Source organism: Canis lupus, chromosome 17, assembly GCF_003254725.2.
Source record: "Canis lupus dingo isolate Sandy chromosome 17, ASM325472v2, whole genome shotgun sequence".
Taxonomy (NCBI): Eukaryota; Metazoa; Chordata; class Mammalia; order Carnivora; family Canidae; genus Canis; species Canis lupus.
The window spans coordinates 59,556,164-59,578,648 of record NC_064259.1 but is presented as its reverse complement, the minus strand read 5'-3'; the positions used below and the strand labels follow the sequence as shown (position 1 = coordinate 59,578,648).

Here is a 22,485-nt window from a genome sequence, read left to right as displayed (position 1 = left end):
TCTGAAAAGAGTAGTTTAACACAGTCTCATGTACTAAGGAGACAAGGATTAGAGTTCAAATCATGCAGTAGAAGAGAGGTACTCTCTTCTCTCACCCCAGCCTCTCAGTCTTGGAAAACTCTTATGTTCTAGAAGCTGGGAAGAACCAGAAGACAAACTCATGCTCAGGGTACATACAATTCAGCCCAAGTCAGTTCAGTTTCAGATTGGATTAACATAATCAGCTCTCACAGATCTACACTCTAAAGGAAAGAGTTTTTATTTTATTTTATTTTTTTTAGGAAAGAGTTTTTAAATCATCCAGAGACTCTATAAACACTTTCATATACAATGTTAGCACTCGATACAAAATTAGCCAGCACATCAAGAGACAGGGTCAAATGACCTAAAAGAAAAAAGACACTGGAAACAGACTTATAACAAGTGAAGCCAGTATTGGAATTAACTGACAAAAACCAAATAGTTACGTTTCACATGTTCAAGAAAATAGAGAAAAATCCCTTCTTGAACACTTCACTCTGAAATTCATTAAGACTTGGTAGCCTAGAGCAAGATAATGGAGCCAAAATGGGGTGACGGAAATATATGCATGGCAGGAAGGCATTGCATGGGATGTTGAAGCCTAAGCAAGATACAAAGAAAGAAAACCCAGAGGTAGATAAGGAAAGGAAGTGCTAGGAGTCTGGCTACACACAGGGACTGATCAGATAAGTGATTATGTTGAAGATAGAGGAACAAGGTTGGGCAGCCCAGGTGGCTCAGCGGTTTAGCGCCACCTACAGCCCAGGGCGTGATCCTCCCACGTCAGGCTCCCTGCATGGAGCCTGCTTCTCCCTCTGCCTGTGTCTCTGCCTCTCTCTCTCTCTTTCTCTCTCTCTCTCAATTAAATAAATAAAAAAACCTTAAAAAAAAAAAAAGAGGAACAAGGTTTTGCATTGTTAGAAAAAGCAATTACAAACAGGGAAAGGGAGAAAACCCGAATGAATCCTGTGTGTTGGACTGGGATTGGAGAGAACAGCATGAACTCATGGTTTTCAATATATACATAGATACAGAAATTAATATAGATGTAAATGTGTATGTGCATTAACATATAGATTAAAACGTATATACATATATCTATTTCTTAGCTCTGTATATTGATATGGTCTGGCACCTGTGACATCCCAAGATCAATGAGTATACCTAATACTCAGATGATTTCTTTTTTCTTTTTGATTTCTTTTTTTTTTTTTTTTTTTTTAAGATTTTATTTATTTATTCATGATAGTCACAGAGAGAGAGAGAGAGGCAGAGACACAGGCAGAGGGAGAAGCAGGCTCCATGCAGGGAGCCCGACGTGGGATTCGATCCGGAGTCTCCAGGATCGCGCCCTGGGCCAAAGGCAGGCGCCAAACCGCTGCGCCACCCAGGGATCCCTTGATTTCTTTTTTTAAAAAAAGATTGAGAAATTAAATCATGGGTTTAACAACAGATAAGGTCTAGAAAAAGAGAGAATTAATGAATTAGAAGATTAATAAATAAATATTTATTTATTTTAAAGATTTTTATTTATTCATGAGAGACAGAGAGAGGCAGAGACCCAGGCAGAGGGAGAAGCAGGCTCCACGCAGGGAGCCTGATGTGGGACTCGATCCTGGGTCTCCAGGATCACACCCTGGGCTGAAGGCGGTGCTAAACCACTGAGCCGCCTGGCTGCCCTAAATAAATCTTAAAAAAAAATTAGTCTGGAGGGAAAAAAGAATAAATAAAATAGCAGAAATCTAATACCACATGAGGTATGTAATTAAATCCTAGAAAGAGAAGAGAGAACAGAGAAGAAATATTTTAAAATATAATAGTCCAAAATTATATGAAAGGTACCAAACTTTTTTTTTTTTAAAGATTTTATTTATTTATTCATGATAGTCACACAGAGAGAGACAGAGAGGCAGAGACACAGGCAGAGGGAGAAGCAGGCTCCATGCACTGGGAGCCCGACGTGGGATTCGATCCCGGGTCTCCAGGATCGAACCCCGGGCCAAAGGCAGGCGCCAAACCGCTGCGCCACCCAGGGATCCCGAAAGGTACCAAACTTTAAGATCCAAAATGCTCAGTGAACCCCGAAGCAGGGTAACTACAAAGAATACATCCAGGCACAGTTGAATTCCCATTACAAGGGAAGCCAGACAGATTAACATTTTTAGGTAATAAAAGAAAAAATGACCAATTTAGGATTCTAATCGAAAGAAAAATATTTCTCAGAAATAAATATTAAAAACATTGTCAGATAAACAAAATGTAAGAAATTCATCAGAAGTCTTACTCTATAACAAAAAATGCTAGAGGGAAATGATCCCAGATGGAAAAGTGGGTCTGTAAAATGGAATGAAGAACACCAAAAATGGGGCGGCCCAGGTGGCTCAGCAGTTTAGCGCCACCTTCAGCCCAGGGCCTGATGCTGGAGACCCAGGATTGAGTCCCATATCGGGCTTCCTGCATGGAGCCTGCTTCTCCCTCTATGTGTCTGCTTCTCTCTCTGTCTCTCATGAATAAATAACTAAATTTTAATTATTTTTAAATTATTTTTTAATTTTTATTTATTTATGATAGTCACACAGAGAGAGAGAGAGAGAGGCAGAGACATAGGCAGAGGGAGAAGCAGGCTCCATGCACCGGGAGCCCGATGTGGGATTCGATCCCGGGTCTCCAGGATCACGCCCTGGGTCAAAGGCAGGCGCCAAACCGCTGCACCACCCAGGGATCCCCAAAATTTTTTTTAATAAATAAAATCTTTAAAAAAAAAAAGTGTACTGTTTAAAAAATTATAAACTATATAAAATATATGTAAATAAAATGATAACAAAGCACAAAGACTTGGGGGGAAGGAAATGCTATTATTTTAAGGGTCTTCAACTGCATATGAAATAACAATATTAATTTAAGATATAATAATAAGTTAATATTAAATTAAGATAATCTCATTTAAGGAAATGTTCGGGATGTATATTATAGTCCCTAGAGCAACCACTGAGAGTGAGAGGTGAACAGGGAGGAAAGGAGAGCAGGAAGGAGAGAGAGAAAATAAGGGAAAGAGAGAAAGCAAAAGAAAGATAAAATCAAACCTAAACACTTGATTAATCGAAGAAGAAGAAGGAGAAAAGGTTTAAAAAGGAAGCAAAGGACAATAGGATAAATAGAAAACTAGTCTCAAGATGATAGACTTAAATTCAAGCATATCAATAAATGCCATAAACACTCCAATGAAAAGGTAAAGATGGTAAGATGTAATTACATTATAAAAATTAAAACACAACAATAAAAAACAGGATTAAAAAACAACAAAACAAAAAGAGGATCCAACTGCATGCTGTTTTTAAAAGACAGATATTTAAAAAAAATTTTTTTTTAGGTAGGCTCCATGCCCAACATGGGGCTTGAATTTATAGCCCTGAGATCAAGAGTCAAAGTCTCCAGCCAGCTGCCACCCCCCCAATCCCCCGTGACTCTTAACTATAGAGAACAAACAGCAGAGGTGAGGTGGTGGTGGTAGAGGGGAATGAGTGAGATAGGTGAAAGAAATTAAAGACTACACTTATCATGATGAGCACTGAGTAATACAGAAATGTTGAATCACTATATTGTTCACCTGAAATGAATAAAAAACTGTATGTTAACTATACTAGAATTAAAATTTACAATTAAAAAATTATGGGATACAGCTTAGAGGGAAATTTATTGTATTAAATACATGCATACATTTTTTAAAAGCTGAAATCAATTACCTAAATAGCCATCTTAAGAAATTAAGAGTACAGGAAATAGAAGACTCTCTCAATGTACTGAACAAAAAAGGGTTAAATCTTGTTTTATGAAAACTTCTGCTGTATATATGTACATGCATGTGTGTACAGTTCTCAGTTTCCATGTAAAATCTTCCCTTATTCTGGATTGTGATAAAAAATCTTTTCGAAAATACTGCATAGAGGTTTCAGCTTTTCAACATAAATCAATCTGGATTATTTCAATAACCTCCTAACTTGTCTCCCTGCTTCTAATACTCTCCTATTCTCCATTCTGTTCTCCTGATTCTAAAATGCAAACTTGATCACATCATTAGCAAAGTTAAAATCCTACAACTGCTTCTCACTGCTTTCAGGGTAAAATTCTAAGACCTTATTTTTTTTTTTTTTAAGATTTTATTTATTTATTCATGAGAGACACACAGAGAGAGGCAGAGACATAGGCAGAGGGAGAAGCAGGCTCCATGCAGAGAGCCTGATGCGGGACTCGATCACAGGTCTCCAGAATCATGCCCTGGGCTGAAGGCGGCATTAAACCACTGAACCACCTGGGCTGCCCGAAATTCCAAGACCTTAGAATGAATACACACCATTCAGCACGATGTTCCTAAGCAATGCTCTAGTTTTATTTATTACTTCTGCATACATGCCCAGCTATAAAAAATTACTCTCAGGTCCACCAATTTTGCCATACTCTTATGTTTGCATGTTTTCAACTCTACTCTTCAGAGAATATGGCCTTTCATTTTTTTTTTAATTAAAAGATTTTATTTATTTATTCATGACAGAGAGAGAGAGAGAGGCAGGCAAAGACACAGGCAGAGGGAGAAGCAGGCTCCATGCAGGAAGCCTGACGTGGGACCTGATCCTGGGACTCCAGGATCACGCCCTGGGTCGAAGGCAGGTGCCAAACCACTGAGCAACCCAGGGATCGCCGAGAATATGGCCTTTCATTTAGCTAATTACTGTAATTTCAGTATTTAGTTCCTCTGAGAAATTTTTCCCCATATCCTCCATCTTGACTCCCAAATTAAAGCACCTATTCAATCTATTCACAAAGCATCTTACAGGTACCTCTATTATAGCATTTATCATACAGAATTGCAATTATGTGTACTTAACAAATCCTTGCTGGATAAACCTATCCCAGCCATTTGTTGAAGATCCTCTAAAGTAGCCTAAATGATTTCCTAATTAAGAGATCACAGGTCAGTATTCAAAAATTATTAAGTGGTCTTCTGGGTCAAAATGGTGAACTGACCACTCCCATTCATTGTCTCTCCCCCCGCCAGGACTCTTATAAAACGAACAGTTAAAAACAAAAACATGGGGATCCCTGGGTGGTTCAGCGGTTTGGTGCCTGCCTTTGGCCCAGGGCGTGATCCTGGAGTCCGGGGATGGAGTCCCACGTCGGGCTCCTGGCATGGAGCCTGCTTCTCCCTCTGCCTGTGTCTCTGCCTCTCTCTCTCTCTATGTCTATCATGAATAAATAAATAAAATCTTTAAAAAAATTAAAATAAAATAAAAACAAAAACAAAGGGATAAACAGGGGATCTCTGGGTGGCTCAGCAGTTTAGCGCCTGCCTTTGACACAGGGCACCATCTTGGAGTCCCGGGATCAAGTCCCATGTCGGGCTCCCAGTATGGAGCCTGCTTCTCCCTCCTCCTGTGTCTCTGCCTCTCTCTCTCTCTTTCTATCATAAATAAATAAATAAATAAATAAATAAATAAATAAATAAATCTTTTAAAAAACAACAACAACAAAGGGATAAACAAATAACCAGAAGCATACCCAGGAAAAATGTTTCTATGAATTTTTAGAAGACAAAAGGAGGTTGGAAGAGTGAAAAAGAAGGGATGAGTCAGGGGAAAGGAAAATGAGGTTAGGAATGTACAGAGGGGGAGCTATACCTAAGAAAGCAGCTGATCTGACTTGCAGAATCCCTGAGCAGCTCTCATCTAAGGCATGATGAATATAGAAGGGTGGAGTGAGTGGTGGGGTTGAAATCAGGAAAATTAATTAAAAGCGTCTCTACCAAACAATACTACTTCTCTTGCAATCTCCACACTTGGCAGCCAAGGCACTATGCCTTGGGCAAAAACTGTGACTTTTCTAAAGAGTTAAAATAGTCTGGTAAGAAGACTCCAGCCTTCTTTTAGGGCTCCCTCCTGCCCCAAATAACGCTAGTTCCTCACCTACACAGACTTTACTAGTCAAACCCAAAAGTAAATAGTACCTACCTATGTACAGACAGCTTCTCAATTTTTTCATACCTCATTCTTAAATATGAGTGGACACAGATATTACGTAATTCTTAAAAAGATTTTATTTATTTGACAGCGAGTCAGGGAGCACAAGTAGGGGGAATGGCAGAGGGAGAGGAAGAAGCAGGTTTCCACTGAGAAGGGAGCCTGATATGGAGCTTGATTCCAGGACCCTGGGATCGTGACCTGAGCCTAAAGCAGACTCCTAACCAACTAAGCCAACCAGGGGCCCCCATTATCTGATTTTTGATGAAAGCCAGAATTATAAAAGCCAAAGATGGAGATAATGGGGGTGGGGGAGGAGGAAACCCTTAAGATCTTCCAGAAAGCAGTACAAAAAGATCAAAGTTGAGAAAACATGAGAACATAAAAGAGAAAGAAATTATTCCACAACTGAAGAACTTTTAGACAGAAAGCCCTCCAAGTAATCCATAATAAATGAAAAACAAAACCTCATATATAGGTACATCATGGTAAAAATTTCAGGACACTATAATGGGGTCCCTAAAAGCTCCCAGGCAGAAAAAAAAAAGTCACCTATAAATGATCTTGCAAAGATTTCACATCAATAATATTAAAGACAGGGCAGCCTGGGTGGCTCAGCGGTTTAGTGCCACCTTCAGCCCGGGGTGTGATCCTGGAGACCCGGGATCTAGTCCCACGTCAGGCTCCCTGCATGGAGCCTGCTTCTCTCTCTGCCTGCCTCTCTCTCTCTGTCTCTCATGAATAAATAAATAAAATCTTAAAAAAAAAAAAAAAGAAACTTAAAAAAATAATAATATTGAAGACAATGAAGTAATGCCTTTTAAGCTGTTAGGGAAAGTGATTTTCAACCAACTAAACTACAAAAGCAAACGTGAAAACAGAATAAAAAGATTTTGAGATCCAAGGACTCGGAAAATTTATCTCTCCCATAAGCCCCCTCTATGGGGAAATTAACTGAGAATGTGCTCCATCAAAACAAGAAAGAAAACCAATTAAAGAAGACCTAGACTCTAAAAGAGAGTACTCAACTCAATATCAATAAACAGCAGTCCTAGAGTGAGATCTAGACACAAAAGGCTATGAGAAGGCAAAAAAATTCTAGGAAAAAATAAAAAATTATCTAATAAAACCACAGCTATCATAAGACTGTATGGTGTTCAATGTTTACACAGTTGTACCATAAGCTTTGTTTATAAATTTTCAGCCTTTATTATTTTTTAAAAGATTTATTTAGTCATGAGAGACACACAGAGAGAGGCAGAGACATAGGCAGAGGGAGAAGCATGCTCCCCGTGAGGAGCCTGATGTGGGACTCGATCCCAAGCCCCAGGGATCACGCCCTGAGCCAAAGGCAGATGCTCAACTGCTGAGCCACCCAGGCATCCCAAATTTTCAGCCTTTAAAGCAGGAAGTAACATTTAATTATGATTATAGAGTGAAATATAAATATTGTCAACTTTGATGATGTAAAAGTACAGTTTACTGAAGTTGGGAAATTGAAGGGATAGATGAAAACTAATAGTAAAGGAGAAAGATGTAAATAACCTCATTTTATAAAGTGAAGAGTCTAGAGTTAGTGGTCAAAAAATATCAAATATAGTAATCAACAGATTTAAAATAGTTACATAAGGCTATTGGGAGGAGGAGCAAGGCAGTGGAGTATAAGTTAAATCCTCATTTGTCGTACCAAGAAGTTAGTAGATATTTCTTAAATAGGATAAATCAAGAAAGAAATATAAGGCATATTATTCAGAAATATGAAGGCTAGGGCATCTGGATGGTTCACTCAGTTAAGGCATCTGTCTTCAGCTCAGGTCTTGATTCCAGAATCCTGGGATTGAGCCCCACACTGGAATCCTCGCTCAGCAGGGAGTTTGCTTCTCCCTCTCCTCCTCCTGGTGTGCATACCCTCTCTCAAATAAATATAAATAAAATCCTTTTTATTTTCCTTAAGATTTTATTTATTTATTCATGAAAGAGACAGAGAGAGGCAAAGACATGCAGAGGGAGAAGCAGGCTCCTCACAGGGAGCCCGATGCGGGACTCAACCCCCGAACTGGGATCACGCTCTGAGCCAAAGGCAGACACTCAACTGCTGAGCCACCCAGGCATCCCAAATAAGTAAAATCTTAAAAACCAAACCAAACCAAACCAAACCAAACACGGAGGCAAATGCCAAAAAAAAAAAAAGGAGTTAAAACGGATTGCTTCTAGGAAGTGGGGCTGGTGGGATCTACTCTACCATCTGCTTTTATGACCATACACAGTGATTAAAACTATTATAAAAAAATCCAGAGTGCCTGGACAGCTCAGTCGGTTAAGTGTCCTGCTTAAGATTCTCTCTCTCCCTCTCTCTCTACCCCTCTCCCACCCACTCCTTCTCTAGAAAAATAAACAAAACTATAAAAAATTTCATTATAAAACAGTTCCTTTCTGAGCCCACTAGTAACAATGTTTCCATTCAGTTTTCTGGTAAGACAGTAAAGTATGTATACTTCTGCCTAATTCCCATATCCTGTAACAATAACCAGGCACCCTCTCTTTGAAATGCTATGACATAAGGCTTTAGTATAGATTAATGGTCATGGTACCCATGAGCTTTAGTGTCAAAAAGAGCCAGGTCTTAATTCAGACTCTTCCACTTGCTGGCTCTATTACCTTGTACAAGGCTACTTACCTTTAAAAGTAATTTTTTCATCCATGCCCTCACTGAGTTAGATAAATCATATAAACAGTCACTGATTTATAGTAAGTAATTGATATAAGATAGGTTTAATTATCACTTACATTGGCCACCACTTTTACTTCTTTGTACTGTGCTTCATAGAAAATTCCAGCATTTTCCAATGCTTCTGTTAGTGAAGGCCCATTTTTCACCTGCTTATCTAATCCATTCACAAATTCCTCAAGCTTGGAACTTGCCTCTTCAAATTCTTTGGAGAACTTCTTTCCACCTGTCTTATCTAAAATAAGAGGAAATATTCATTTTAGGATAAAACAAAATGTAAAAAAATTTAATGTTTTAAAGAAAACCCCTTTTACATAATCTGTGAACCTGTTCTTGCTGCCTTAGTCTCAGTTTCACCTTAAAGGAGATTCTCCAAGTTATAAAACCCACAAAACAGATTATTAAAACAATTCATGTGAATCTGCTAGGGTGCAGCCAATAGTATATCATGAAGTTTATCATTAAGGTAAAGAAAACCAAGCTCAACTGAAAGAAAGTCTATTAACTGGTTTTCTTCACAAATTGGATATTGAGCTGCTAATTAGGAGTAACAGGATGAGGTTCTATTCTGTTCCCTTAGATTCACGGTTGAATGTGAGAAAATGGGAGGTTCAGAAAAGTAAAGATAAAGTGACCTCTGTGTGTATCATACTCAAAATTCTTCTTTCCTCTCTGAAGAAGATCCCTGATAAGAATACAAACCATGAACGGTTTTTTCAACAATAGTGACATTACAAACTGTTACTTAACTCTCCCAAATATACATCTTTCCCAGTGACTACTGGATGTTAAGATGTGGGTACAAATTTTGGCTTTGCTTTTTATCAGCTGTAACTTGTGTAAGCTACTTATCTCTTTATGAAGCCTCAGATTTCTTATGTACAAAATGGAGGTCTTTAATATGCTTTTGGGTTGTTGTGAGGATTAAATTAGGTAAAAACTGTTAAAGTACGGTGCAAGAGCAAAACAGGCACCCAAATGAATAGCGGGCACCAAATGAATAGCGGGCAAATCGTTTATTCATGATTTAAAAAATATTTATCCAATGCCTATTAATGTATGTAGCAGGCATTGTTCTAGGTGCTAGGATACAGCAAGGAACAAATCAAGGTAATTTCTACCTTCATGAGATTTACATTCTAATAATTTATTGATACAATTATCATTTTTATTTTTATTTTATTTTTTGTTTTTAAAGATTTTATTTATTTATGATAGACATAGAGAGAGAGAGGCAGAGACACAGGCAGAGGGAGAGGGAGAAGCAGGCTCCATGCCGGGAGCCCGACGCGGGACTCGATCCCAGGACTCCAGGATCGCACCCTGGGCCAAAGGCAGGCGCTAAACCGCTGAGCCACCCAGGGATCCCCCAATTATCATTTTTAATTTACAATTAAGGACGAGAGCAACAAGCAAATTTTATAAGGCATTACAGTGATCTTATTAAAGAACATACCCAAACCACATTATCACACATGTGAAACACATCTGTCTATATGTAACCCAATACATTAAGAAAGCACTAGAAACAAGGAAAAGGACAAATTTGTTTTATTTTTTTTAGATTTTTAAAAATATTTTCTTCTGCTTTATTGAGATACAATCAACGTATAACATTGTGTTAAGTTTAAGGTGTGCAATGTGAAAGACAAGAATTTACTTATGAAATTTATATGCATGAAATTATGACCTGAAAAACGAGAAGTGCCACAACTGCTCCTAAAACCTAAGGTTCTCTTTATGGGAGAAGCCAGTCTGATGACTTAAAATGACAGGTCTGGGAAGAAAATCGGAGTTATTCTATTTAAAAAGAAGTATTACCTTTTAAACATTTGAGAGTTTCTGTGCTGCACACATCCACCCTCATGGTTGACAGCTGTTTCTCCTTCAATTCTATCTGATCTTCTGAGCGCTTGTACAGCAACAGTTCTTCAATGAGGGCCTGGGACTGAACACAGACCAGAGTCTTACTTTATTTTTGAAGTTATTCACTTATTCCATCATCCTCCGTTAACATAAAACATGTCTAAAACCTAGTAAAACCAAGGGGAAAGAAACCCTTTGCATTTCCTCATAACTGGGGATAGCAATATCAATATTCATGTCAAGACCATTGTTTTTAGTTACATACTTTAAAATATCCTTTCCTTAGTTACTCAAAGCTAATTGACCATATAAGGTTAAGACTAAGACAAAGATCTACTTATTCTTTAAATTTTAGTTAGATAAATATAGTCTAATTATGTTAACTCTAAGCAAGTTCTAATTTAGTAGGACTTCACAGAAGGATGAACATCTCGTTGGGGGGGGGGTGGTTTCAATATAGAACTTGGCGGGTAATAGATAATCTGGAAGAAGGTTGATTCTTCCCTTAGGGGAACATATAAAACTCCAAGTAATCTGTCTCAATCTGGATTCCTTCAGAATAGTTTAAAAACCTGTTTAAAATATAACTGATGAAGGGGTGCCTGGGTGGCTCAATTGGTTAAACATCTGCCTTTGGCTCAGGTCATGTTCTATTCAGGTCATGTTCTGTTTGGCTCCCTGCTCAGCAGGGAGTCTGCTTCCCCCATCTGACTCTCTCCCTCGCTTGTACTCTCACTCTCTCTAATAAATAAAAAAAACTAAACAAAAAAAGAAGTACTTAAAACCCATATAATTGATGTACAACTGAATAAAAATTAATCTTTTTAATAAAGATTTTATTTATGAGAGAGAGAGAGAGGCAGAGACACAGGCACAGGGAGAAGCAGGCTCCACGCACAAAGCCCGATGTGGGACTTGATCCTGGGACTGTGGGATCACACCTTGAGCCGAAGGCAGAAGCCCAACCACTGAGCCACCCAGGTGTTCTGAATAAAAATTAATCTTACTGGACTATACAGGGAACTATAACAAAAGGGATGGGTGAATAAAGCTTTGGCATGTTAAATGTATTCTATAACTTACTCGAAATTCTGCAACTATCTTAGACTTGAGAGCAGCTTTTGGATTCGTGGATGCTGTTGAATTAAACAAAAAGTCATTAAGAATAAAGATACACAAAACTGGCTAATATTCAGGTAATTTTTCAGCTCTATAGTTAACGTGAACACTTTGAACATATGTCAAATATGTACATTTAAATAATAATATAATTCCTAGAATAAATACTCCTATAATATGAAATTTAAACATTCCCAAGGGTGGCCAATATAAAAATATACTATTTAGATAGGTCTAACCTACTTACCTCCAAAAAACCCTTTAAGTCATCAAGTCCTAGAGTTACTGATTTGGAGATACTGAGATACATGAAGTACCCTTTTTTCCTAGTCTGACTGAGTTTAAGAAGATCTCAGTATCTCAAATTAAGAGTGTTCAGGAGCAGGGCATCCAATTAATCCTGAGCACTGGCTGAAGAAAATTACTTATAAACATCAAGTCTATTCCTATGATTTAGCTTTGGATTTCTTTTTTCTGCTGACTCAATTCACAGCAAAAATAGGCAGGGAAAGTTCTAAGTACATTACCACTGTAGTTCAACTTTGGCTGAAATGACGACTCTTGCTGTTCCTAAGCATGCAACTTACGACCAAAGGATGTCAGAGGACTCCCTGAATCATGATGAATATCATATGAATATCAAGTGTCTTGTTTTATCTCCCAATTCTCACTGTCTTCTACCTTGTTCCCTCCACACCTTCAAGTCTTTCTCAATATTCCTCAGTTTGGCCCACAGCAGCCTATCACATGCAGTATTCCACTCCCTTGATCTCATGCTGGGTAAACATGATAAACATAAAAGGAGCTCCTGTTAGAGAATGAGCTTCTGGCCAGGATTTGAGGCCCATGTCTAATCTGGTAGAGGGTATCCCCAAATCTGAAGGATTTCATGGCTCCCACAGAAATGCTTCTTAATGCCTAGTCTCCTCTTCAGCTCTGTTGTTTAATGTCAGCTGCCTCTAACTTCATATATATTTTTCAACCTAGGAGTTAGCCTGGGCACTATCAAGCATTTGTTTTCTTCTTTCAATCCCCCAACTACTCTTGAATCTTCACTCATTTAAACCCCTTTTCTGCATTTTCTTTGTTTAAAAGTAGGTTTTTTTTTTTTTGTTTTTTGTTTTTTGTTTTGTTTTTTTAAAGAAGTAACTCCATGATGGCTTGTTTAGTATAAGTCACTGGGTCACTCTCCCAGGCCTGGAAAACACAGGCTTCCCCATGGTTTATGCCAGGTACGATGTCAAATGGTCTACATTTTCTTCTGCTCCAAAAAGAGGAGGTAATTTTATATTAGTTGAGATTTTGTTCCTTACTTTGTGATTTCTTCCACTGCTTATTCGGTTGTTTGTTCAGATTTTCTTTCAGCTGCTTCTGAGTTTTGAAAGTGGTACCTGGAAAACATTTCAGTTTTTGCAATCTGGCATTATGGGAAGCTGTTTTGTCTGTCCACTTCAGTGTCAAAGTTGTAGCATTGAAAAAAGGCAATCCGAGACTGTGTGTTGTTTCTTTCTTTCCTTTTCTTTCATTTTTTTAAAAAAATAAAAACTCTCACCAGATCTAAGAAGCTGTCAAATAAACGTGATTTCTATAATCAATAAAACTACTGATTTTGAGAAGAACAGGGCAGGAAGCTTAAAAATACTAGTTAACACATTCAAAATAGAATTTAACAGCTTCTTAGAAGATGCTATTTTTAAAAGCTAATTTCTAGTCAAATAAGAGTCATGATATCACCAACTTATATTTAATGGCTCAACTACATGCATCTAATACATAGGAAATAAATAACTTTTTAAAAACAAGTACACAACTTACTGGAAATCTAAACCAAGAGATAAAGAATGTCAATATATGCTTAATATTAAATAACTTAGTGGAAACGGAAACCCCATTAAAAAATTCTCCAACAGTAATAGGACAGGGCAGTAATTATTAAACACACACAAAAATGAGTAGTTTAAAACACTCAAAGTAAAACAAATGCAGAAAAATAATCAGATAGCCACCATTCTTTAATATGCTTGACTTTCTCTAGTTAATATGAACAAAATCCAATCCTCCACAAACTAATTCTAATTAAATTTTAATTCAAACAGATTTTATAAGTACTTAATTTTAAATAAATAGGACCCAATCCAGAATTATATTTTTCATTATTAAGCAACAGGACCAGACCTATAAAAATATATATAAAGACTCAAGACTCAATTTTTTTCTTTTAGGAGAGAAAATACACTTACTCAAAGCTTCTCTCAATGCCATAATCATTTCTTCTGGGTACACATTTCTATCTTCCCAGATTTTGAAGATTCGTTCTATAGATTTAGAGACAGATGGATCCCTGAGGAGAAAAAGTGACAAAGACAATATAAAAATGTTAATTTATGTCTCAAACTAGAAATCAGAAAATAAAGTGGTCAATAAAATTATTTTCCAAATGTCTTCTGATGTTTAAGACTTTTTTCCTAGTGCCTAGCAGGACTAAAATCTTAAACACTCTTCTAAAAAATTTTTTAATTTAAAAGTTGTTAAATTGAAGTATAGTTGACACACTTTATTATTTTTAATTGAAGTATAGTTAACACTTTAGAATCTTAAATATTCTGGGGTGCCCGGGTGGCACAGTCAGTTCAGCATCACCCTCTTGGTTTCGGCTCTGGCCATAATCTCGGGGTTGTGAAATCAAGCACTGAGTTGGGATTAGCATGGAGTCAACCTGAGATTTTCTCCCTCTGCTCCTCCCACGCTTGTGTGCATGCTCTCACTCAAATAATACAAATAAATAAAATCTTAAACATTCTTATTTAATCCTCTTTATCAATGACATACATGAGGCTATGACAGCACACCAAGCTTTCTGATGTATATGAAGTTATGAGGGTTAGTCAATGAGCTCATTGATACAACTGGGATACCAAAAGGGAAGGTGAATTTAATAAAATGAAAAAAACTTTTAAATATTTTACTCATTTATTTGAAAGAGAGAGAATGCTCAAGAGAGAGCACAAGCAGAGGGGAGGAACAGAGGGAGACAGAGAAGCAGACTCCCTGCTGAGCTGGGAGCATGATGCCGGGACTGATCCTAGGATTTTAATTTTTCAAAACTGAAGTACAATTGACATATTCTATTAATATTTTTAATTGAACATTAAAACTTTCTTAAATGCTTCAAAGCTGTCAATTTACAGTTGTTTTTTTTTAAAGATTTTATTTATTCATGAGAGACACAGAGAGAGAGACAGACCAGAGGCACAGGCAGAGGGAGAAGAAGGCTCCATGTGGGGAGCCCAGTGTGGAACTCGATCCCAGACCCTGGGATCACACCACTGTGAGCCTGAGCCAAAGGCAGATGCTCAACTGCTGAGCTGAGCCACGTGGACGGGAGCTAAACCGTCCCACGGATGGTTTGTTTGAATCGGGATCCAAAGAAGGTCAACACATTGCATTTGGTAATGTCTCTTCAATCTCTTTTAATCTAGAGCAATTAGATTAAACTGTTCTCAGTTTTTTTCCCATGACATTCATTGATGTTACAGTCCAGCACAACATTCCACATTCTCCAGCTTTACTTATTTGCTTCTCTTGAGTCATTGAGCTTATTCCACTAATGCCTCAATTTTCCTCTGAAAATCAGCTGGATTTTCAAATTTGGGGGAGCAAATATTAAATAAATGATACTATATCGTTCATACTGCATCCCATTAGGACATACACAATCTCTTGATATCCTACCTTTAGTAACACTAAGCCTGATCAATGGAATAAGGCAGTACTTTCTCTTACGAACTGTGCCTATCTACTCACTAGCATGTTAGTGTTTATCTGAGGATTAAACAAGTTTTATACATAAAATATTATTTTGCCAACATCGCAAGTATCTTTTCTCCACTTTGCACTTTAATTTTTTTTTGCACTTTAATTTTTAAGTTACATTTTAAATCATATAATTTTAAAATGTAGCCTTGTTAAAATAAAAAGTGCTCTCTAGTGCCACTTTTTAAGTATAGGAAGCCTACCAGAAACTAAAAAATATAACTTATTTTCTTTTACTTTTCTTTTAATGATTAACATTTATAAAAAATTAAGTTGTGTAATTCATTTACAATCTACTGGGTACAGGGACAAGTGGATGGCTCAGTGGTTGAGCGACTGCCTTTGGCTCAGGTAGTGATCCCAAAATCATGAGATCGAGTCCTGCATCAGGCTCCCTATAGGGAGCCTGCCTCTTCCTCTGCCTGTGTCTCTGCCTCTCTCCATGAGTCTCATGAAGAAAGAAATAAAAATGTTTCTTTTAAATGAAATCTAGTTGATACAGAATGTAAAGCCAAACTCTAATCTAAACAGATTTCCTATTAATAGTTCCAATATCATAACTTCTCTTTTCCTCATTGATTTACTGCTTCCTCTAGCATATATTCAATATTAATCTTTTTCTAGGCTGTGAATTCTGTTCTATTAATCCATTTTTAAATTATACAATTGATCTTGAACAATGTAGGGGGGGTGGCTAGGGGCACTCTGACTCCAATCCCCCATAACTGAAAATCCACACATAACTTTTGACTCCCCCAAAACTTCACTAATAGCCTACTGTTGACTTACCAATGATATAAACAGTTCACGTGTTTTTGTACATTATATATTGCATTCTTATTAAACTGAAAAAAATATTACAATCATAATGAAAATACATTTACGGTACTGTGCCAAATAATAAAAGAAATCAATGTATAAGTAGATCTGAGCAGTTCAAACCCATATTTTCCATGGGTCAACTGTTACTGTATTATCTTCAAAACTGTAGCTTATCTTCTTCCCTCATTCCAATTGCATTTCAAAACATTTCTCATATTCTAATTTGCTTATTTTTCTACAGTAAATTTAGAATAACGGTAAGTTACAAAGAGGAAATTTTGGTATTTTTAATTTGGATTATATTAGGCTGATATATTAATTTGGAGAAAGTATTATCTATTAACATGATATAACGTATCACCACATTATCCTTCACTGCAGCAAAACACTAATATTTATGAATTTATATTCAACATTCCCAAATATAATTTATTCATATAGGTTTCAACATAATTCCTGTTAAGGCTTTTCCTAGATGTTTTATTTTACTGCCAGTTTGATTCACCAACCCTCCCTATTGCTAACTTCTCAGACTAAAACTGATTCAGAAGTCTGTTGATGGTGAATTATCTCAGCTTAGGTTTCTCTAAAAATATTTTTATATGATTTGAATGGTTCTTGAAAGGTTTTGCTTTGTATGCAAATCTATATTGACAGCTATTTTCTAGAAATGCTATGGAATACTTTTCATAACTGCCATCTGGCTTCCACAATTGCTGTTGAAAAGTGTGCTGTCAATCTAATTGCAGGTTTGTGTATGTATGTGATTTGTCTTTCTGTCTTTTCTCTTTGGCATTGCTTTTTATTTTTTATTATGGTAAAATAAAACGTGCCATTTTAACCCCCCCTTTTTTTTTTAACCATTTCTTAAAAGTACAACTCAGGGGTATTCATTATATTCACAATGTTGTACAACCACCACCATCTATTTCCAAAAATTTTTATTATCCTATACAGAAACTCTGTACCCATTAAACAATTAACTTGCCACTACCACCTCCCTCCAGCTCCTGACAACTTTTCATCTGCTTTCTATCTCTATGGATATATACATTCACATACAACATTCACACTGTTGTATAAGGACTCTCCACAATTCTCTTTACCTTGCAAAACTCAAACTCTATACCCATTGAACATCACCTCCCCCATTCCCCTACAACCACCACTATACTTTCTGTAAATTTCACTACTGTAGTTTAAGCAGAATCATACAATACTTACCTTTTTTGCGACTGGCTTATTTCACTTACATAATGCTTCAAGGTTCGTCCATGTTGTAGCATATACCAGAATTCTTTCCTTTTTAAGTTTAGATGATATTCTATTTTATGTATATAGTACATTTTACATATCCACTGCTCTAAAAATTGGTACTTGGTTTGCTTCTACCTTTTGGCTATTGTGAATAATGTTGTTCTGAACACTGGTGTACAAGTATTTGTTTGAGTCCCTGCTTTCATTTCTGGGGGTACATACCCAGAAGCTGAACTGCTAGATCATACAGGAATTCTACATTTAATGTTTTTGAGGAACCATCAAGTTGTATTCCACAGCTATGCTACCATTTTACATGCCTTTCAGAAACAGAACTTTCCCCTCATCCTAACACTTGTTATTTTTTGGTTTGGTTTGGTTTTGTAATTTCATTACAATGATTAGGTGTGAATTTCTTTTTAAAATTATCCTGCTTAGTACATGTTGTGGTTGCTGTAACTGCAGATTCATGTTTTTCATCACCTTCAGAGTCATCAGCTATTACCTCCTCAGACAACCTCAAAGGTTCTCTCCTCCTGGAAGCTAATTTGATGTTAATTAGGCCTCTCATTCCAATCTTTTTTTCACGTCCTTCTTCCTAATTGCTGCATTCTAATTTCTTCAGAACTAATTTCTAGCTTAATCTTTTTTCTTTCTTTCTAGAATTTTTTTTTTAAGATTTTATTTATTTATTCATGAGAGACAGAGAGAAAGAGAGAGAGGCAGAGACACAGGCAGAGGGAGAAGTAGGCTCCATGCAGGGAGCCCAGTGCGGGACTCAATCCCAGGATTCCAGGATCACGCCCTGGGCTGAAGGCAGGCGCCAAACTGCCGAGCCACCCAGGGATCCCCTCTTTCTAGAATTCTTGTTGGTTCTTTTTCAAATCTGTCCAAACATCCATTGTTCATTTTATTCTATTAATCTCTTTAAAAGATTTTATTTATTTATTCATAAGAGAGAGAGAGAGGCAGAGACATAGGTAGAGGAATAAAGGGGCACCCTGTGGGGAGCCTGATGTGGGACTTGATCCCCGACTCTGGGATCACGACCTGAACCAAAGGCACTCAACCAGTGAACCACCCCAGTGCCCTTTTCTCTTTTTTCCTTTTTTTTTTTTTAAATATTTTATTCATTTATTTGAGAGAGAGAGAGAGAGAAGCAGAGGGAGAAAAGGATAAGCAGACTCTGTGCTGAACACAGAGCTTGATGTGCGACTCAATCCCACCACCTCAATATCATGACCTGAACCAAAATCAAGAGCCAGACACTTAACCAACTGAACCACCCGGCACCCCTCTATTAATCATTCTTTAAAATTTCTTATATAGTTGTTTTATATATTCTGATAATTCTAACTTCTGAATCTCATGAGGGTGGGGGCAGATGAGCTAAATCTGCTGATTCTCCTTTATGGTGGTTTGTTTTCCAATGTGTTTGGTGATTTTTTTTATTGTAAGCACATATTTGTTTGATCTGGTGGAATTCCAGGTGATCTAAGTAGGTAATGTAGTCCTTGTGAGAAAATTTTATCAGAAGCCAAGGGGTTCTTATGACTCTGAGGAAACCCTTTTCTCCAGTCTTAATCTAACTGCCAGACCACAGTAGTACCACATGGTACTACTGACATAGGCATATTGGTTAATGTCATTCTTTTTTTTTTTAAGATTTTATTTATTCATGAAAGACACAGAAAGAAAGAGGCAGAGATATAGGCAGAGGGAGAAGCAGGCTCCATGCAGGGAGCCTGATGTGAAACTCGATCCCGGGACTCTGGGATCATGCCCTAAGTCGAAGGCAGAAATTCAACCACTGAGCCACTTGGGTGTCTCTGGTTAATGTCATTCTAGTATGTCCACTGTTGCTGGTGCAGCTTATTATTTTGTCAAGAATGTAACTGGGGCGCCTGAATGGTTCAGACAGTTAAGCGTCTGCCTTTGCCTTAGGTCATGATCTCAGGGTCCTGGAATCAGCCCTTGCATCAGGCTCCAGCGTGCCTGCTTCTTCTCCTCCCTCTGCCTGTTGCTTCCCCAGCTTGTGTTCTCTGTTAAATAAATAAAATCTTAAAAATAAATAAATAGTAACTGAATAAATGGCAGCTGGATCTTGTTACTGTCAAACCAAACTATTCTCTGTGTCCTTAAGTAAAATATGCTGGAAAAAAGAGCAACTGCTAGAAATTAATTCTAAACTCTATTGTTGACCTACAAATAACAAACAATTGGCTGACCTTGGAGAATTGCTAAGATATTCAATAGATGCTTCCTCAGCTAGCACCCCCGCCCCTTTACCTTTAAAACAGCAAGGTATTAGCAAGTTATTTCAAAGAGTAAAGCTGATGAAGAGTACAAGAGGAGGTGCTCACGTATCACTGTTAAAATAAATAGAGCTAAACAGCATAAGCTCATGCCTCACTCAGGGGAATAACTTTTCTTTATTAAGATCTTATTCTGGGATTCTTACTAAGTCATGTGCTAAGTCTTATAGATTCTTAGTAAATATTTGCTAACTAAATGGAAGACTAAAAAAATAAATAAATAAATGGAAGACTAAATAATAGGGCAACTTAAGGAAATAATCAACATTTAATAAAAAACCTTGGAGCTCAGAAATTGGATAGATTTTTTTCTCTAAAAACTTGCTATTCTGTGTCTCCTTAATAGTTCCTATTTATACAACTTTTCTTTTTCATTTGCCTATAACAAATATCTTCCCTAGCGTGTTACCTGTCTTTATTTTATGGTGTTTTCTATAATGCAGAAGTCTAATTTTGATGTCATTAAATCTGTAAGTATTTTCTTTATTGTACTGTTCTTTGTGTCTCTCTAAGATTTTTTTTTTTAAGAGAGGGAATGCAGGGAGGGACAGATGGAGAGGAGAGAGAATCTTAAGGGGCTCAATCTCACAACCCTGAGATCATGATCTGAGCTGAAATCAAGAGTCAGATGTTCAACTGACTGAGCCACCAAGGTGCCCTTTAAAAGAGTTTTTAACCCTTATAGTCATAAAAACATATTTGTTTCTAACATTTAAAAAATTTCGTTTTATACACTAAGTAATTTATTTGGAATATATTTGTGTGTATGGTATTGAAAAACATTTAACAATAAATTGTGTTTTTTCTGGACGGAAAGCATATGTCCCAGACATCTGTCCCAGTTCATCTTTTCCCCCAGTGATTTGTAATGCAACTTCTCCCATATATGTATGGGTCCATTTCTGGGCTTTCTCTGTTTCTTAAATCTACCTTATACTGATACCAAATTCTTTTATAATTACTATAGCCAAATAATAAATCTTCATGTTCATAGGTTAGGTTCTACTTACTGTTTATCAAGTAGACTTGGCTACCTGGCTACTCCTAGACACTCTTTTATATGAATTTTTTAAAAAATATTTTATTTATTTATTTATTTGAGAGAAACAGAATGGGCAGAGGCAGGGAGACGGAGAAGCAGATGCCCCACTGAGTAGGGAGCCCAATGTGGGGCTCAATCTCGGGACCCTGGGTTCATGACCTGAGCCAAAGGCAGATGCTTAACCAACTGGGCCACCCAGGTGCCTCTTCTATATGAATTTTAGAATCAGTATAACAAGTTTCTCAAAATGTCTTGTTGGGATTTTTATTAAAGTCCACTATGTTTACATGCTAGCTATTACCTTTTTTGTAACAGTTTGTAATTTTTTCCAGACAGATCTTTTTTTTTTTCCAGACAAGTCTTAATATGCTTTTATTCTAGACACTTTACTTTGCTTTTGTTGTTACTGTTAATATCTGTTCTTTTATTATATTTTTTGATTGGTTATTTCTGGTGCATGGAAATGCTCTTAATTCTTAGACGTTGATTTGTACCCCGCAACCCCGTTAAATCCTTTTTAGTCTGAATTCTCTGGGGTTTCCTATGAAGATGATTGCAAAATCTCCATATATCTTTTTACCCTAATAGGATCCCACTGATTACATTCTATAGTTCTTCAACAACTACAAACTAGAATTTACTAATTAAATATAAAGCAAATACCATTCCTACTGACATTAAAGGGACTGACTTTGTTGAAACAAATTATAAATTACAATGTGAGCAAGACAATGTATACATTGCTTTTAATTTACCAACCCTTACTATTCAATTATTTCACCATCTGAACTACTGGAAATATTTTCCATAGTGTATGGTGAAATCATTAATGTTTTCACTTGATGCAAACAATTATGTATATCTGTCCTCATTAGTTTCTGATAAAATACTGCCTCATGCCACAATGCAATCATAACAAAACCCCCAAAAACCAAAGAAAAAATGCAATCACAAATACATTAATACAGCCACTGAAAAGGAGTTGCAGAACTGTTCTGTAAGATAATCATACAGCTGATACTAAATATGCTTATAATTACTTTTGAATTATTACAAAATAAAATTTAAAAATTTCTTTCTCATAGACTAAGATATTTATAGACTACATCCTAGGAATAACAGGGGGGCCTGTAGTTAAAGACACAAGGCTTTTCAGCACTCCACAATATCTCCATCCCAACCAATCATCATCAGTCATCCATTTTGCAGGCATTTACCAATCACCTAGGAAGTGCCTGGCACTTCTATGAGCAGAACCTCAAAGTCAGAGGAGCATAAACTGGTGATAAAAAGCACTTGTATCAATTATAATGTAATATGTTAGGTGCCAGAATAGAAGAGACAAGGTATAATGGTAGCAAAGAATAAAAATTCCTTAATCCAGGGCAGCCTGGGTGGCTCAGCAGTTTAGCGCTGCCTTCAGCCCAGGGCGTGATCCTGGAAACCCAGGATTGAGTTCCATGTCGGGCTCCCTGCATGGAGCCTGCTTCT

At 37.0% G+C, this 22,485-nt stretch overlaps 1 protein-coding gene across 6 annotated transcripts in view; it reads right to left on the bottom strand.

Moving 5' to 3' along the window:
* RPRD2 (regulation of nuclear pre-mRNA domain containing 2) overlaps positions 1-22,485 on the bottom strand; it is a 90,748-nt gene that overhangs the window by 18,517 nt on the left and 49,746 nt on the right. For 3 of the 6 annotated variants that reach the window (XM_049095891.1, XM_049095892.1, XM_025453133.3), the window contains exons 3-7: positions 13,986-14,086; positions 13,059-13,136; positions 11,710-11,762; positions 10,582-10,708; positions 8,820-8,995 (exon numbers count right to left, since the gene is read on the bottom strand). In XM_049095891.1, the coding sequence (XP_048951848.1) occupies positions 8,820-8,995; positions 10,582-10,708; positions 11,710-11,762; positions 13,059-13,136; positions 13,986-14,086 (535 nt within the window). The remainder of the gene's footprint in view (positions 1-8,819; positions 8,996-10,581; positions 10,709-11,709; positions 11,763-13,058; positions 13,137-13,985; positions 14,087-22,485) is intronic. The other 3 variants (XM_049095893.1, XM_025453134.2, XM_025453135.2) reach the window with 1 other exon arrangement.